This window comes from Dreissena polymorpha, chromosome 5 (assembly GCF_020536995.1).
Source record: "Dreissena polymorpha isolate Duluth1 chromosome 5, UMN_Dpol_1.0, whole genome shotgun sequence".
Classification (NCBI taxonomy): Eukaryota; Metazoa; Mollusca; class Bivalvia; order Myida; family Dreissenidae; genus Dreissena; species Dreissena polymorpha.
This window is the reverse complement of record NC_068359.1, coordinates 93,398,176-93,415,222: the sequence shown is the minus strand read 5'-3', so window position 1 is coordinate 93,415,222 and position 17,047 is coordinate 93,398,176. Positions and strand designations below refer to the sequence as shown.

Here is a 17,047-nt window from a genome sequence, read left to right as displayed (position 1 = left end):
CATAAATGGGTTAAGTTTCATTAAAAACCTTTAGTCACGTCATTTAATGTATGTCAAAACAGTATGAACGGCGTTGACTTACACATTTGGTCTCCAGATTTAATTTAGATGAGTATGTGTTTCAACGATTGCACATTTCGTAAGAATGTTGAGTTATTACACAGTTCAAGATTTCCCGTCTCGCTCATGTCATATTTGCAAAATATCGTGCCTTTATTGTATGCGCGCAGAACCAAATAAATACCGGTATGTGTCATTATACTGCCACGGACACTTTTTTCACAGTGAGTCGGAACAACAGTTGCAAAATAATTGATAATCATATTCAATATTTTACTGATTGAGGTTCTTTTACATTGTTTTTGATACTTACAAGTATGATACTTCTATTTTTAATATTGCATAAAATGATTTATATATAAATGTACATGTGTCAAGAACATAACTGGTTAGAGAGCTCCCGTTGACATAAAATTGGCATAAAATATGAGCCGATTGTAAATAATTTGTTACAATGAAATTTTCATTAGATCTAGGCCCTATATAAATATAAATATTAATTACATTCGCTTTCATCATTCTACCATGATGACTTTACTGCGTTTCGAAGATTTTGGTAATTAAAGTTTACACACGCATATGTAAAACGATATTCGGCGTCAATAGTAATCTTAAAAATAAAGACCGACCATATTTGTTATGCCGATCGAATTTTTGTGAATTATATTAAAAGTTTTATCTCTTTTTTCTACAATCAATGGTATTCGGTAAACTAACGTATACATGATTAAAAAAGTACGACATACTCATTTAAAATAAAATACATCAGTGAATCACGGACTCTAGATGAGACAATATACGCTGCGTGAGTGAATGAAGTTTGACAAACGCTATTAATTGAAGAACATTAGTATTAATTTTAAATTATTGAACGGAGGGAAAGAACAAAAATTGAAACTAGTTGGCTGAAGAAATACCATTTCGTGGCATAACTCAAACAATATAGGTTGTTTAATGTTGATTTTGTTTATTTCAGGGGCTCTTGTCACAGAGGTCCAGCCGCGATATGGGAGTCTTGCTGGCGAGACTCGATTAACAATATATGGAAACGGTAAAATGGAGCATTTCTTTCTGTGCAGTTATCTCTCTTGTTTTGAGTATTGCCATGGTCTTGTCTGAATCGGGCGACGAGCATCTGACACTTTTAATAAATATCGTATTTATTTTATTTGTATTCTTGAACGTTTACCGCCATCCTTTAAACTGGAATAATCTAGCCTGATAATTAAAGCTTACTAAAAGTAAAAGACACTTTCGACTTTCAAGCTTTCGGAATCGAAAATGTCAAGATAATTCCCTTCCGTTGTAACAAATTGACAATTACATCAATACCTGCAAGCAGTTCATAGATCAGAGGCTGTATTCTATTTATTTTTCAGGATTTGCGGATAATCAATTCAGTCAAACAGATGATCCAAAAGTTGGAAATCGTGTTTATCTCGTTGGAGAGTCAGGGACGGAATTCGCTTGCCCTGTACACAGAGATGGTACAACAGAGATGCAGATTATGTGCTATACACCAAAGTAGGTTTCATATGGGGTCTCTATAGCTATGTATAACCTACTATTGAACCTTTTTATTAAGAATAGTATAAATTTGAACTAATTTCTAGCACACCATACAATATATTCTTAGTTCAGGGTTTTACATAGACTACAATTTTTTTATATAACTTTCATGGGAATTTAAAACCAGTGGACCAACAATTATTATGGGAGTTGTGAATACCAGTTAGTAAAATAAGAATATGAAATAAATGCTTTTATTTTTTGGTACATATATAAAGAAATTCAAGTCAGATTTATTTTTGTTTATAATCTACACAATTTTGAAAAGATTATGACCACTCTTTGATCCTAAATTTTTTTTTGCCATATACATTAGTTAAGATTTTATAAGGGAATGTGTGAGTGTCACTTGAATATGTTCTTACTAAATAATGTACTTTATGGTTGTTCTTCTCAGTGGAATGCAAGAAGAGAACTACTATGTGAGGGTTGTGGTCCATGGACAGGCTGTCCCTGATGGCTTCCTCTGCAATGGCAGGCCAACAAGCAGTAGTTGTACATACAAGGTAATAAATTAGACCCTAGCTCTGTGGAGAGGGAGTTTCATACATGTTCATTAAGTGTCGTCCCATATTAGACTAATCTTTTGTCAAGAAGGGACTTCATTTGAAAAAAAAAAGCAGAAAGTGTTGTCCCCCATGAGCCTGTGTGGACTGCATAGGCTTATCTGGGACAACACTTAATGCTCATTCATTAAACCCCCTTGTCATAAAACAAGGCTAATTATATTGTGAGGACATTATCCACAGAGTGACTTTAATTGCTCTCTTCATGGTTGAATGCATTTGATGCATGCAAACAACTTAAATTGTTATTTTATTGGTTATATGGTCTTGATAATTGTAACTGGTCAAATTTTATTTCATAACTCTTGTTTAAATTATTTCCTGAAGGAAAACTTAATTTTCTTTTATGATCAATGGGTATGCCTTTGATGTGAAATTTAATTTCACATTATGCTGACTATTGAAGAAAATATTGTTCTTTCAGCCTAGAGCATCTGAAACTCCCACTGTAGATTCTCTGTCTCCACACTCGGGAATGCCAGGTATTTGTGGTATAAATCAAACCTGTGATAGCATGCATTAGTTTCTTATTCAAATCTTAACTTTGGTCCTATTGCAATACATGGATACAAGTATTTATGTCCTTATAAATTGTTGTTTAGCTGATCAAATTCTGCGCACAATTAGTTATGGTTTTGGTGCTTGTTCAGTATCAACAATCGCCCTGTTCTTTCTTCTGATGATTATTATGATAATGAAAAAAAAACACTCACTTATTGAACAATTTGTGTATTTTGTGATTGAAAAATAAATTGTTGTTGTTTTTTTAAGGAACACTTGTAACAATGACAGGGAAACTGATAAGTGATAGATACGGAAGTAACCTAGCTAGTGCCACAAATGGTAGATCTACAAAACTTCTACGAGTGTATGTGGGGCCTCAGGATTGCCAACTGAAGGAGGGAGATAACTTGTAAGTGCCTTGCTCCTCTGCAAATAAACATCGTTTGGAGCTTTTCTCCTCTGCATGCAATTCATATAGGCAAAGAGTTGTCCCCCTTGTATATTACAAAAGTGGCAAATGTTTGTTTCTCCTCCTTATGAAACTTGTATGATTTAATTTAAAAAACAACAACAACAACAACGATTCAAAGTTTCAATCACAAATTATCAAGTATTTTCAATTTCAAGAGTGGATTGAATTTAATTAACATGGCAAGTTCATGCACAAGACAGATAATCCTCAGTCATTGCTAAAGGAGAACTATTGGTCATAGGTCAAATATAGAAAATAATTCAGAATTTTTAATCGTTATCATTAAAAAAGACTTCAGAACATTTTACTATTGTTTATTTATGCTTTCATGAGTAATATGTGTACATTAATGTATACTCTTAAACCTTTTCAGTTTTGGTTTGGCTCTGAACGGCGAGGACACAGATCATGGCTCTTTGACCTGCAAGTATAAGGGAACCTCAGTCGGTGAGAAATGTTCTTGAATATTATATATTTCTTCAATGATAAATGTTTTCATAGATAGTATTTAAGATAATACATGTAGTTTTGAAATTTCTAATAAATGAATCTTTTCATAATGTTTATATCTAAAGTAATGACAACAAATTCCACTGTTTAAAACCTATCATTTTAAACACAAAATACATATTTTGTCACTACCATTCTTTTTATAAAATATTCACAATTCAATTCTTGAAATCTTGTTTATCAAAGTCTTTCTGTCTTTCAGGATTCTATAATGCCAGTTTCATTTTGGAAGCACCCTTTGGCAGGTAATATAACACATTGAATATAATTTCAGCTTTTAGACGAATGTATACTACATCTTTCAATTTGTTGTAATATGTTTTACACACTAGGAATACATGTATTGTGATATTGTGTATGTAAATTCTATTTGAAGTTTTTTATGTATGTACACTTACAGCAGGAACAATAACAATATAATAACAATAATACAATAACAATTGTTTACTTACAATGTCCATACACTTGCAAATGATTTCAACATATGTCATTCATAATATAGAGATCCAAAGTGTTTCATTTATGAATTTTTTGAAAGCTTGCCAATAATGACCATGCACAGTAATGTAACTTAACTAACAGACATGCTGCAGCAATGAACACATGTTTAAATCAGACAGGTAAGGCATATACCTGGTATGGTATAACTGAGCAATGCTTTGGGAAAACAGGGCTTAATGCATGTGCATAATCAGGATTTGACACTTTCAGCTTTATTGGAATTTTACATAAAGAGGAAGTCTCTTCTTAACAGGCTAATCAGGGACAATACTGTCTTCTTTTATTTAACTTTCCAATTAAAGTAATTATCTTCTAAACTAACATCCAGTCTTGGCGGAAAGTGTTATTCTAGACCTGTTCCTCCCAGATTGTGGCTCATGTATTAAATTTGTGACTAATTACCTTGAATGTTCACAGATCTCTGGCCAATGCCCAAGTGTACAGGGTCTCCTACAATGATCAACTCTACATGTACCAATCATATACAAGTGAGTTTATATCTACTCAGGGCTTTTTTGGGGCTGATTATTGAAGTGGTCTTGCCCCACTTGTCATAATATAATTGTGTTGTGTTATACCAGGATTGTCAAATGGCTCTCTTTATTGTCATTCTAATTGAGTTTGAGAAATGTGTTATTTGTGTGATGCACATTTTATAAGGATTCATTTATTTTATGATAACCATATAAAAAGATGTTTTCTTTTACAAATCATTTCCAACAATGATTAACCAACAGTCTCCAGGTAGCAGTAAATGCTTTAACACACACAATATTTCAGACATCACTTCAATCAGTCACTCCAGTGGAAGTACAGCGGGAGGTCTGGTACTCACAATCCATGGCAGTCACTTTGACAATCGCCTTCCGTATGTCCAACCCAGGGCATACATCGGAGGTAGGTTTCTTTACTTTAGAGAAATATATTACTTACACAGTGTTCTGCCGTGGATGCCCCATGGTGTCATTGGCGCAAAAATAAAAGATTTGTCCCCAACCGTTTTCAGTATAAAGGTCCGCGAGCGCACAGGAATTAGTAATAAAAACTAATCAATTCAATTGGTTAGTCGGTAAAGTAATCGAGTCAGTGTGTAATCAAAACGAATTATTTCATTGGACGTGACGTCATTTTGCAGCCAATGGTAAATTTACTTTAATAACACTTTATTGCATTGGTAAGTTGAGATTATAACAACCAATCAAAATGGCGGAAAGTGCCCAGCTGAAGAACACAAAATCAATTTCAGTTTTTGTCCTCCGGTAAGTAAAATTAGAAAATATGACGATAATAATAACAACACCCCAACAGAGTCTTCCCAAGTCCCAACAGCAATGACAAAAAAGTCTACCCCTGGCCCTAAAAATACGTTCCAAGCAAATTGGCTTCGAAAAGTGTCTTGGTCACTGTTTGACAACAACAAAATGACATACACTTTGTGCAAAAAGCACAAAAAAACACCTTTATTATCTGTAATTCTAATAATCGAACAAGTACTTTTACACACAATGCTGAGTTCAATGACCATAAATCTGTTGAAAGTTTTGTAAATATGTTGACTATTGTTTGACAGTTTTAAAAAGTTTTTAAAGTATTCATGGTTGAATTAGAATGTTATGTCCTGTGGACTTGCTGTAAGAAGAAAACAAGCAAATTTGAGAGTGCAAGTAAAATATAATTAGTTTCTGAAAATTAAAATCTGCTACAAATATATTTCTCTGTCCACATATTTTTCCTTTTTGTCCCCACTTTTTTAACCCTAAAGGGTCCCTGTCCCCAACAGTAAAAATTCACGGCAGAACACTGCTTACAGTTATACTCTAAGTGATATATCTCTTTATCAGTAATTATGCTAGATTGCACTGTCCATTTTTATAACTGTTGGACATGTCCATGTCCGTTTATTTAGTTAATAAATGTTATATAGTGTTTGTCGGAAACATTTACTTTGTTTCAGAAGAAAATATCTTCTGTAATGTATACTGTATTTCTTTTTAAAATGATGTATATGGAGCTTTTTTTTAACCCTTTCCCACTTATGGAGCTTTTTTAAACCCTTTCTCACTCAGATGCAAAGTGAAAATGACTATGTGCAAACAGCATAAAACCAGAACAGCCTGCGAGTAACTCACAGTCCATTCAGGTTTTATGCTGTTTGCTTCTCATCAGTATCTAAAGGTTGGAACTGAAACCTTTAAAACTTGGATCTCACTTAAAAGGTCTTTAAATATATTTAACGTTCTAAGGGACCACAAATGCATGAAAAATCGTATCTAAGTTATTAAGGGTTAATACTTAATACTGGTTTGATTGATTGTGTAATTCTCACATGAGCAAGGTGATTTTCCACATCATAGGTTGCACTGCAGTAATAATATTATTTTTCATTTTCAGACACTGTATGTGAGGTGACCAATGTGGAAGTAGACCAGTATGTTGAGTGTCGAGTTGCTGCTGACCCTGGTAACATGGCAACCAAGTTTTCCGGCAACAGGGGCATTAACTTTGAATACTGGACTGGCACCTCCAAGGCCAATGCAGACATTGACAGCATCCTTACAATGACCTCCTCTGATGCCAACTACAATGCTGAATGGCTCGACGAAACCTACTTCTATGATGCGCAAGCTAGAGATAACTACGTGAGCAGAATGACGATGTTTTTCACCGCCCCCCACAGTGGGGAGTATTCCTTCTGGCTTCATGCTGATGACGCAGCAAGGCTGTTTGTTGATGGCGTATGTTTTTTGTTTGTTATTTATGCATCAATATGAATTGGGTTCAAATTTTAACAAATCTGTTTGTGTCAAAAATTATACTATTTCATAGTTAATTTTATTTGGCATTTGAAAATAAAAAATATTTTGGATATAATGTTTGGTATTGGGTGGAAACAGAAAATCTGCAATTTTGGCCTATTTTTATGTTTGATTTTTAAACAAACACTATAAGAACATTTTGTTACGGGTATTTTCTGGTTTATATATTTATTTCTTTGATTCTGTTAACAATGGTGCCTGTTTTCTAGGTGTCTGAAGTGACATCATTGAACTCGTGGAGGGAGTCACGTAGGATGACACTCAGTCAGGGTCAAAAGTAAGTGGCTGAACATGTTTTTAGCTCCACAATAGAATTACAACAGACATTAGTGGGTTATTCAAACATGCCAAGGGTTACTAAGGGTGGGGTTAATCTTGCTTTAAGCTATTATTCAAATTTTGATTATACTACATGTGAGACTTAAATCTATCAACACCAGCATCACGTTCAGACCGTTAAGCAGGTCAGTATGTTGAATCAATTGTGCCTTAACAATCTGGGCAAAGCTAAATTAAATTTGGAGATCATGTTTTCAAAGAGAAAATGTTTAGTGACAGTACAAAACAATTATTTTTTTTTGTTAGCAGCATTCATTTACAATTTCTTGAATATAGTATTGTAGTACCAGTACAAATCAAACCAGTAATTCTTTTTGATTGCACTCCAGGTACCTGTTGCAAGTTGTTCACATTGAGAGCTTGGGCGACTCCTTCATACACCTGAACGTGAAATATTTCGGCACAAATTTCACAAGCGCATGGACAGGGAAAGCAGAGCAAGAAAAACAGACCATCTCTATAACCTCCACTGTGGCGTATGATGTGCAGGTAACTTGCAAGAGATATTTTTAGTTTGGAAATTTCAATATATATCAAGCTTTTTGCTGTTTATAAATTTTAAAAAATACTTGTGAAAAGAATAAGTTAAATGTATTTAAAAAAGTTAACCATATGAATTGCTCATTATTTTCACAGCCTTTTTAGAAAGCCAAATGTACTGTATACATTAATAAACTTTTTAAAGTAAGACAGCCAAGTTTAAAAATAACTAAATTGTGTTTCACAAAGACAAAATTATTTTTTCAGCAACTTGAATTTTCTGATTTTGCAAATCAATCACATGTCCAAGAGGTGCAGACCTTGGTAATAACAGCTGGAGATGGGGAATTTAGAATTGGCCTTTTTGGTGTTTATACAGGTATGCTGTTATGTTACACTTGAGGTTTGTATTGATAAAATAAACTCTTTTTACATGCATAATTGAGTAACAGTAAAATGTAAATTTTAGGGAGTAGTTGTGCATTTATGTTCCAAAAGAAGACTACTTTTATAACTGTGCATTCAAACTGGACACATCACTTTCAATACACAAGGCAACATACTTGCAATTGTCTTCCTATAAGCCCACAGCTTTTGGTGAAATTAAGCTAAAATAAAGAGGTGTACACTTAATCTAAGTAAAATAAAATATATTTCATGCACTATGAATCTTTTCAGAGCCTCTGTCACTGGACATGGTTGACACAGATATATCTGCTGCTCTAAGCAAGCTGCCATGTTTTGGTAGTCAGGAGTCTGTTTTGGTAACCAGGCAGCAGACAGAAGTGCCAACATACACATTGCAGTTCATCTCAAAACGAGGTCTGCTCATACAATTTTTTTTGAAGATTTAAAAAAAAAAAAGATTTACTTCATAACAGTAGTATAACATATATTGCACTTTTCAAATGATTTTTCTAATTTTAACTAACATGCATGATTTTTTGTCTTTTACTTGTGCGTATTGAAATTATTTTTTTCCAGAAATTTACTATTTATGATCATCTTATTACAGGGGATTTCCCAAATGTGACACTCTTGGAGGTAAACATGAACTCTAGCCTTGAATATTCTGTCAGTGAAGATACAAAAGGGGAGCCAGATGTTAAATCTGTGGCCTTGACATTTGATGGAACGGTCAGCGAACCATTTTCGATAAGTGATCTTAGCTTGTCACTGGTAAGTTTATATTTTATAAATACACTCTTAATTATAAAAACAACAACATAACAACAGAATATTCTCTTGTAGGAATAGGACTTTTTAAATACTAAAAATTATTGCAGTAAATCTTTCTATTCAGATTTTATACCCCTCTCACATCTCTTACACTTGGGTCAAAACTGGCCACACAATATGGATCGAATTTAGCAATCTTTCAACTTGCTACTTAATAGTGCTTGCAGCGATTGGAGGGGATGTTTTTTTGTCATTTAAGACACCAGTTCTAGTAAAATGCAAATATTGATAGTTGATATTGTAGATAAATGGAGTTGTCACAAGGATGTTTGAAGGCAAGTGCCCCAAGGCTTTTGAGGGTCCGGGAAAGGCAGCGTTCTATGAGAGTTTTGAGACTGGTTCAGGACAGTACAGTGGACAAGTCACCAGGGAGAGTGAACCATTCTGTGGTCGATACTCACTGAAAAACCCATACAGGATCTTCAAGGTGGCAGCTGATAAGCCTGGCATAATGCTGTCACAGTTTGGTAAAGTGAGTATTGTTTTTGAATGTTTTTCTATGTATGTGATGTTATTTTTTTATTGTCCCCTACCGGTGAAACCAGAGGGGACTTATGGTTTGCGCTCCGTGTGTCAGTCTGTCAGTCTGTCCGTCACACTTTTCTGGATCCTGCGATAACTTTAAAAGTTCTTCATATTTTTGCATTAAACTTGAAACATGTAAAAATGGCATTATGGAGATTATGCACGTCAATTCATTTTGTTCCTACGTCAAAAATTGTGGTTGCTATGGCAACAAATAACAAAATATATATATATTGACAGGGTGGAGTTTCAACGGTAGGGGACAATATTGCTTGGCAATCTCTTGTTTTTTTTATTATACAGAATAAGAATCAGTATTAAGATTTTCTTGTTCCTAGACAAGTCTTATAATTAATAATAACAAGAAGTGTATACTTATTTATCATACACACAAGTAATAAATTAATTTTAAATTCGCTACTTGTTCTTTTTACTTAGTGTATGGTACTGAAATTGAAGAAATTTTCTTACATCCTGTAAACAGAGTTTTGATTTAATGTGAAAAGTCAATATTTTCTAAAGCGGTATTGTTGATAATTAATATCAATGTGATTTGTGTTTTGTTTGAAGCTGTGCCTTGCCTACAAGGGGTTTCTACAGCAGTATGTGGGGGTGGTGATATCACTCAGAAAGGCCTCTGATGGGCAAATGGCCAACTACACAAAATACTATGAACATACCTTCAAAACAGATTCTGATCAGGAGTAAGTTTGAGCACCATTCCCAAATGAAATCCTACACCACCTCTCCTTCAAAAACTGCATTACCAATATAAGCTCTGAAAAAATATCCTATTTCAACTGTTGACTGTTTCCAAAGTGTTTTATGAACTGATAACCAATATTGTGACAGTATTAGTAACAATGCATTGCTTTTGAACATTTCAGATCTACCACTTGGTATTACACTTGCAAGGACATTTATGCGCTGGTTCACGACCAGTACCCTGCTGATATCGAGCACGCAGTCCGGGAGGTGTTTGTGTACAGTCAGAGCCCCCATAAACCTGCCTATGTTGATGCTGTGTACATCGGACGCGAGGAAATAACGTCAGATGAGGGTATGAAAGTTGCCCAATAAGATTAGCCTTAAGAATCGGATTCTTAATTAATTATTACTTATGTCCATATATTATGTAATGATGTATTTGATATCGTCATGAGTTTTATTATACAACCACAAACAAAATTAAACTAGTTAATATTCAGTCAGTATTACAAGTAATACATTTTTCATCACCATGAAGTGTAGATAAGCATGACACTATTCAACCAAATATACACATTCCCATGTTAAGTATTTACTTTCAATGCTTCAATCAAGCTGAAGCTGCAGAATCATTCGACCAATTGCAAAATCTCTAAAATCTATTTTCAGACGCACATTTCCAACGTTTACCTCCTGCTATGCCCAACGGGGCAGTTATTGGAGAGGTCACTGTTACCGAGGTAACACCTTCCAAGTTCGAGGTGACAATGAAGCCTTATAAATGTGGCTTTGACTTTCCACTGATTGAGCTGGCTAATGCACAGGTGCGTGTGGTTATTAAACAGTAACTTGTGATAAAGTAATGTATTGGATTTCTTACAACAGTTAAATAATATTATGTAGGGTCTTTTCTTGTTAGTATCTTAGAAATCTGATCTTTAATTTTAATATTTCCATGTCCATTTATCACTGTTTGGAATCTATTAATCATCTCCAGTTTTAAGTCCAGACTTGGCATCATTTCACAAGCTTCTTGCTAGCAATAATTTGTAATAAAGAATTGAAATTATTGTGATAAATGCCTTAAATGAAATAATACTTTGTTCATTAAACAAGTATAAAATCAGTTCAGCAAGAGTTTTAATTTTTCCAAATAGGTTACGGCTGGTAACATGAGCAAAGGAAGCTCCATGGCAACCATGCAGCTTAGCAACAGCGGTGGACCTGGGGTGTTCAAGGTCACAAGGTCGTCACAGGCGTCTCCACCTGTCACTGGGGAGATCGCTGTCACCTTTAAGGGGAATAGCCGAACTGGTACGTTGTGATTGATATATTATTCGTGATGTAAAAAAAATGGTCTTTACGCTTTTGCACCAAGCAAATAAAGGATGATGGTGTCCTCTTTTATGGTATTTTTTGTTCGAGGATGTTGTTTTTATAAACATGAATGGATCAAAGGCGTTTTCTCATACACTTCTTATAACATTTCAATATTTGTTAATATTAGTCAGCAGGCTACTTTAACATATTGTATCATGATTTCAAATGTTTGCAAACGTCCATGGCCAAAGCCTTCCTATTGGATGACCATATATCTATACATGGAACTTTACCTAATAAGTTTCGGGCATGAAGCAATGAAAAATGATTTTCTGTGACTGAAATCTTTGTAAGGAATAATATGCATTCTGCATATTTGTGAGTTTTATTTGATGTGTTTTTTATGTCTATTTCTAGGTCTCAACGTATCCCTTGGGGAGTATGAATTCCAGCGTGAGCTGGAGTCAGTCAATGGTATTGGCTCCCTGAATGTGAATAAGCAGGGAACCTGTGCCAAGTTTGACCTCATTGTGACATTCCTGTCTCTCGCTGGCGACCAACCAGAAATGACTGTATGTTTTATGATATTTAACTCAATATTTATTGTTATTCTTTTGTCTTAATTAAAAGGAACATATATTGTAATTTATTACAACAGGATACATTCTGATCTTTCAATCGACATAAATTTTAATTGTAATGCGACCCATAACACAGCTTTTTTTAATAGTGTGATGTTGTGTCACACAGGTAACCTATGGCAATCTGAATGGCGTAGATGCTGCTGGTACCATGACAACCAACACCAATGGTGGGCTGAATTATGACCCCCTGATGGGTGACCTAGTTTCTACCGTGCACTCTGACCCCCAGGTCCGTCTCTATATCAACGACATGCCAACCAAGTGTGGTGGGGACTGCTCCTTCAACTGGGATACCTCCTCCACCCCCACTGTGACTGGGGCATCTCCCTCTTCAGGTTTGTTTGTTTTGTATTGTTGTTGTTGTTGCATTTTTTAACAGTCTAATCACTGTGGTCATCATCACCTTCGTGTTAGGATATACCTCAAATCAAATGAGACTTAAGCTAATTATTGATATCCCAGAGTATTCAAGATCCATGATGCTGTACAAGTGGCTAAAATATATTTCACCATCATATTTGAAGTAAATACTCAACAGTACTCTACATGCTTTGGTTAAAGAAACTAAATTCCTTGTTTACAGGCACCTCAGCTCTGAGCACTGCACTAACAGTCACCGGCACAGGGTTCATACCTACTGCTGGAAAGAACAAGGTCACCATTGTGGGCATAGAATGCACAGTAACCATGGCAACAGCGACCAGTATCACATGCAATGTGGGTAATGGTCCTGTAGGGGCCCATCCAATCATTGTCAATGTGGAGGGCAAAGGCATAGCAAGGGGGCTTGTGGAGTTCACCTACACTGCAAATATCACTGGAATATCTCCTACCATTGGTGGTCTTGGAGGTAGGATAGGTTCATATTGTTTTGCTTACAGGAGCTTATACTTTACTAAGATGACAACTTTTGCAGGTGTATCTTTTTTATAATAATTAAAAAATTGAATAAAGAACATAAATTTGCAATTCCAAAATCTATCATTTTAATTTTTAGGTACTGTTTAAAATACATGAATATGTATCTGAGCAAAGCTGATATATCAACTATTTATTTGTTCTAGGAGGAATAATCCTTACCATAGCAGGCTATGGTTTCACAAACAACTCAGATGTGACTGTAAATGGAGCAACATGTGAAGTACAGTCTGTAGTCCCTGATGAAATTCTATGCATTCTTCCCAACTCTGTAAGTATGTGTAGGTCTACAATCATCTTGGTATCATCTAATTTTGACAACTTCTATTTGGATATTTCACCTTTAGTCTAAATTCTATTCTTTTTAGCCGTATTTTTTTCGAAAAAATCTCGGCTTATAGATTGATGTTGTCGGGCGGGCGGGGGGGCGGGCGGGGGGGGCGGGCGGGCGGGCGGGGTGGCGGCGTGCTCGAAAATGTTAAAGTTCTTATTTCATGGTATAACTTTGGTATGCTTGGACCTAGAGTCTTCAAACTTGACATGAAGGTTGGCCAGGATTAACAGATGACCACTGGTCATTTCAAGGTCATTCATTTGAAGGTCAAGGTCACTGTGACCTTCAATATAAAAAATGTTAAAGTTGTTATAACTTTGGTATGCTTGGACCTAGAGTCTTGAAACTTGACATGAAGGTTGGCCATAACTAGTTAGTAACCACTGGTCATTTCAAGGTCATTCATTTGAAGGTCAAGGTCACTGTGACCTTGAATGTAAAAATGTTAAAGTTCTTATTTCATGGTATAACTTTGGTATGCTTGGACCTAGAGTCTTCAAACTTGACATGAAGGTTGGCCAGGATTAACAGATGACCACTGGTCATTTCAAGGTCATTCATTTGAAGGTGAAGGTCACTGTGACCTTCAATATAAAAATGTTAAAGTTGTTATAACTTTGGTATGCTTGGACCTAGAGTCTTGAAACTTGACATGAAGGTTGGCCAGAACTAGTAAGTAACCACTGGACATTTCAAGGTCATTCATTTGAAGGTCAAGGTCACTGTGACCTTGAATGTAAAAATGTAAAGTTGTTATAACTTTGGTATGCTTGGACCTAGAGTCTTGAAACTTGACATGAAGGTTGGCAAGAACTAGTAAGTAACCACTGGACATTTCAAGGTCATTCATTCGAAGGTCAAGGTCACTGTGACCTTGAATGTAAAAATGTTAAAGTTCTTATTTCATGTTATAACTTTGGTATGCTTGTACCTAGAGTCTTCAAACTTGAAATAAAGATTGGCCAGTACTAGAAGATGACCACTGGTCATTTCAATGTCATTCATTTGAAGGTCAAGGTCACTGTGACCTTAAATGTTAAAATGTTAAAATTGTTATAACTTTGGTATGCTTGGACATAGAGTCTTCAAACTTGACATGAAGGTTTGCAAGCACACTTAGATGACCACTGGTCATTTCAAGGTCATTCATTCTAAGGTCAAGGTCACTGTGACCTTGAATGTAAAAATGTTAAAGTTCTTATAACTTTGGTAGGTAAAAATGTTAAAGTTCTTATTCCATGTTATAACTTTGGTATGCTTGTACCTAGAGTCTTCAAACTTGACATAAAGGTTGGCCAGTACTAGAAGATCACCACTGCTCATTTCAATGTCATTCATTTGAAGGTCAAGGTCACTGTGACCTTCAATGTTAAAATGTTAAAATTGTTATAACTTTGGTATGCTTGGACCTAGAATCTCAAACTTGACGTAAAGGTTTGCAAGCACACTTAGATGACCACTGGTCATTTCAAGGTCATTCATTTCAATGTCATTCATTTGAAGGTCAAGGTCACTGTGAACTTAAATGTTAAAATGTTAAAATTGTTGTAACTTTGGTATGCTTGGACCTAGAATCTCAAACTTGACGTAAAGGTTTGCAAGCACACTTAGATGACCACTGGCTTGAAAAGTACTTACATTTCATTTTGACCTTTGAACAATATTTCAGTAATTTAAGTATTGCATTGACAAAAACACGAAAGGTACTTTCCTGTCATTTAAATCAAAAATCCGGCTTCAATGCGGTCATCTCCGACCGCGGAACTCTTGTGTTAATATTGCATTACATGCTATTTAACAGCAAACAGCAGTTATTTTTTAAGGTCAAATCTATAAGAAATTGCTATTTGTTCACAGGTAACAGCTGGAACATTTGATGTTGAGGTCACACAGGGTACCACATTGACCCACTCTGGCTTCACCTACAACCTGACCTTGACCCCAGAAGTTCTCTCCATTACTCCTTCAACCCTCTCTGGACAACGTATGTGCAATGTTTGTTTAGTTTTACCAATAGGGTTATGAACCCTTTCCCAGTCAGAAGTAAAAATGGCAATGTGCCAACAGCATAAAACCAGAACAGCCTGCAAGTGACTCGCAGACTATTCAGGTTTTATGCTGTTTGCTCCTCATCAGTATCTAAGGTTTGGAGATGAAGCCTTAAAAAATTGAACCTAGTAAAGAAGGTTTTTAATTAAATTTAACTTTACAAGGGACTACATGGAAATACGTATCTACGTGGTGAAGGGTTAATTAGTGGAAGCATATTTCTTACATTACCTATAACTGGTCAGCACTCCGATATAAAACAAGGCCCAGGTGTATGTGATACTGAGCATCCATGAACAAGCTTGCATTATGTTTTACTACTGTCAATAATAACTATGTTTGGCATTGAGTATTAGCTAAGTAAGAACTGTGAAAAAATAGCATGTCTGAATAAATCTGAATGAGATATTATAAAAAAAATTATGACTCAAAACCTCAGAAAACTTTAACTCCCTTTTAAAATTTAGTCTGGTCCATTTGTTGATCAGTATAAAGGGGGTTCACTGTATGTTAAAAACCTAGTCAATTAACTATACTGGCAGTAATTTTTTTTTTGATACTTCAAGAGTGATTGAGTGAACTGATTTTATTACCAGGAGGAACGCTAATGATTTCTGGTAGTAAGTTTGGGCCCAGTCAGGGCACCGTCTACCTGGCAGACCAAGAGGCCACAGTTATCTCATGGAGTGACACGGATATCGCCATAGATGTGGAGGTAACAGTAGCTGGTGACCTCCCCCTGCTGATAATGATAGACACTGGCCTGGCAGTAAATAGGTATGCTTTAATAGAATCTCTGGAATATATCTTGTATGTTTTATTTCCATTTCTGTTTCCTCGTTTGAGTGTGTGTGTGTGTACTTTCAAACCATTTGAATAAGTTCACTTATGAAAGTCAATTGAAAATGAGCGAATAAAACATAACCAAAATGAGCAGACTCATGATATTCAATTTGATGTAACTGTAATTATATTTTCTAATTTACCTGTGGTATTAAAGCATGTTTTTCAAGTATCAATAACATTGTAACCAATTAAAGCTGAATTAAACGCTTGCATGGCTACCGATTACAGCTTAAGTAAACAGTTGCATGGGTACCAATTCCAGTTTGAGAACATAAATGCATGGTTACAGATTAAAGCATAAGTACACAATTTCATATGCTAAAAAAATCTATTTAGTTCAAACAACATTCCCCAAGTGACAGTGGACCTGAGGATCACCAATGTGTTCCCGCTGCAAGGCTCCATTCAAGGGGGAACTACTCTGACCATCACAGGCTCTGGGTTCGGTACCAACGACTCCCTCATTGAGGTCAATGTTGGGGACTTGCAGTGTGATGTGACATCAGTAACCAACACTCAGGTCTTGTGTGATATTGAACAAGGCGGGAGCATTCATCGTATCACCAATAAAGGAACAAGTCCAGGTGAGGTTATGACAAAATAACAGGGTTTTGGGTTTTGATATCTTTTGAACTTACGTTTCAAAA

General features: G+C 35.4%; 1 protein-coding gene across 1 annotated transcript in view; it reads left to right on the top strand.

Moving 5' to 3' along the window:
- The first annotated feature begins 1,407 nt into the window (after positions 1–1,407).
- The window catches only part of LOC127882055 (fibrocystin-L-like), a 38,543-nt gene continuing 22,903 nt past the window's right edge, over positions 1,408–17,047 (top strand). The window contains exons 1-26 of the mRNA XM_052430456.1: positions 1,408–1,584; positions 2,027–2,135; positions 2,620–2,677; positions 2,967–3,108; positions 3,545–3,618; positions 3,884–3,926; positions 4,600–4,670; positions 4,963–5,079; positions 6,574–6,917; positions 7,208–7,275; positions 7,667–7,826; positions 8,085–8,196; positions 8,496–8,639; positions 8,833–8,996; positions 9,301–9,528; positions 10,152–10,285; positions 10,469–10,641; positions 10,959–11,113; positions 11,447–11,603; positions 12,027–12,181; positions 12,360–12,588; positions 12,837–13,103; positions 13,318–13,442; positions 15,363–15,489; positions 16,151–16,331; positions 16,737–16,984. Of these exons, the coding sequence (XP_052286416.1) occupies positions 1,559–1,584; positions 2,027–2,135; positions 2,620–2,677; positions 2,967–3,108; positions 3,545–3,618; positions 3,884–3,926; positions 4,600–4,670; positions 4,963–5,079; positions 6,574–6,917; positions 7,208–7,275; positions 7,667–7,826; positions 8,085–8,196; positions 8,496–8,639; positions 8,833–8,996; positions 9,301–9,528; positions 10,152–10,285; positions 10,469–10,641; positions 10,959–11,113; positions 11,447–11,603; positions 12,027–12,181; positions 12,360–12,588; positions 12,837–13,103; positions 13,318–13,442; positions 15,363–15,489; positions 16,151–16,331; positions 16,737–16,984 (3,811 nt within the window). The 5' untranslated portion in view covers positions 1,408–1,558. The remainder of the gene's footprint in view (positions 1,585–2,026; positions 2,136–2,619; positions 2,678–2,966; positions 3,109–3,544; positions 3,619–3,883; positions 3,927–4,599; positions 4,671–4,962; positions 5,080–6,573; positions 6,918–7,207; positions 7,276–7,666; positions 7,827–8,084; positions 8,197–8,495; positions 8,640–8,832; positions 8,997–9,300; positions 9,529–10,151; positions 10,286–10,468; positions 10,642–10,958; positions 11,114–11,446; positions 11,604–12,026; positions 12,182–12,359; positions 12,589–12,836; positions 13,104–13,317; positions 13,443–15,362; positions 15,490–16,150; positions 16,332–16,736; positions 16,985–17,047) is intronic.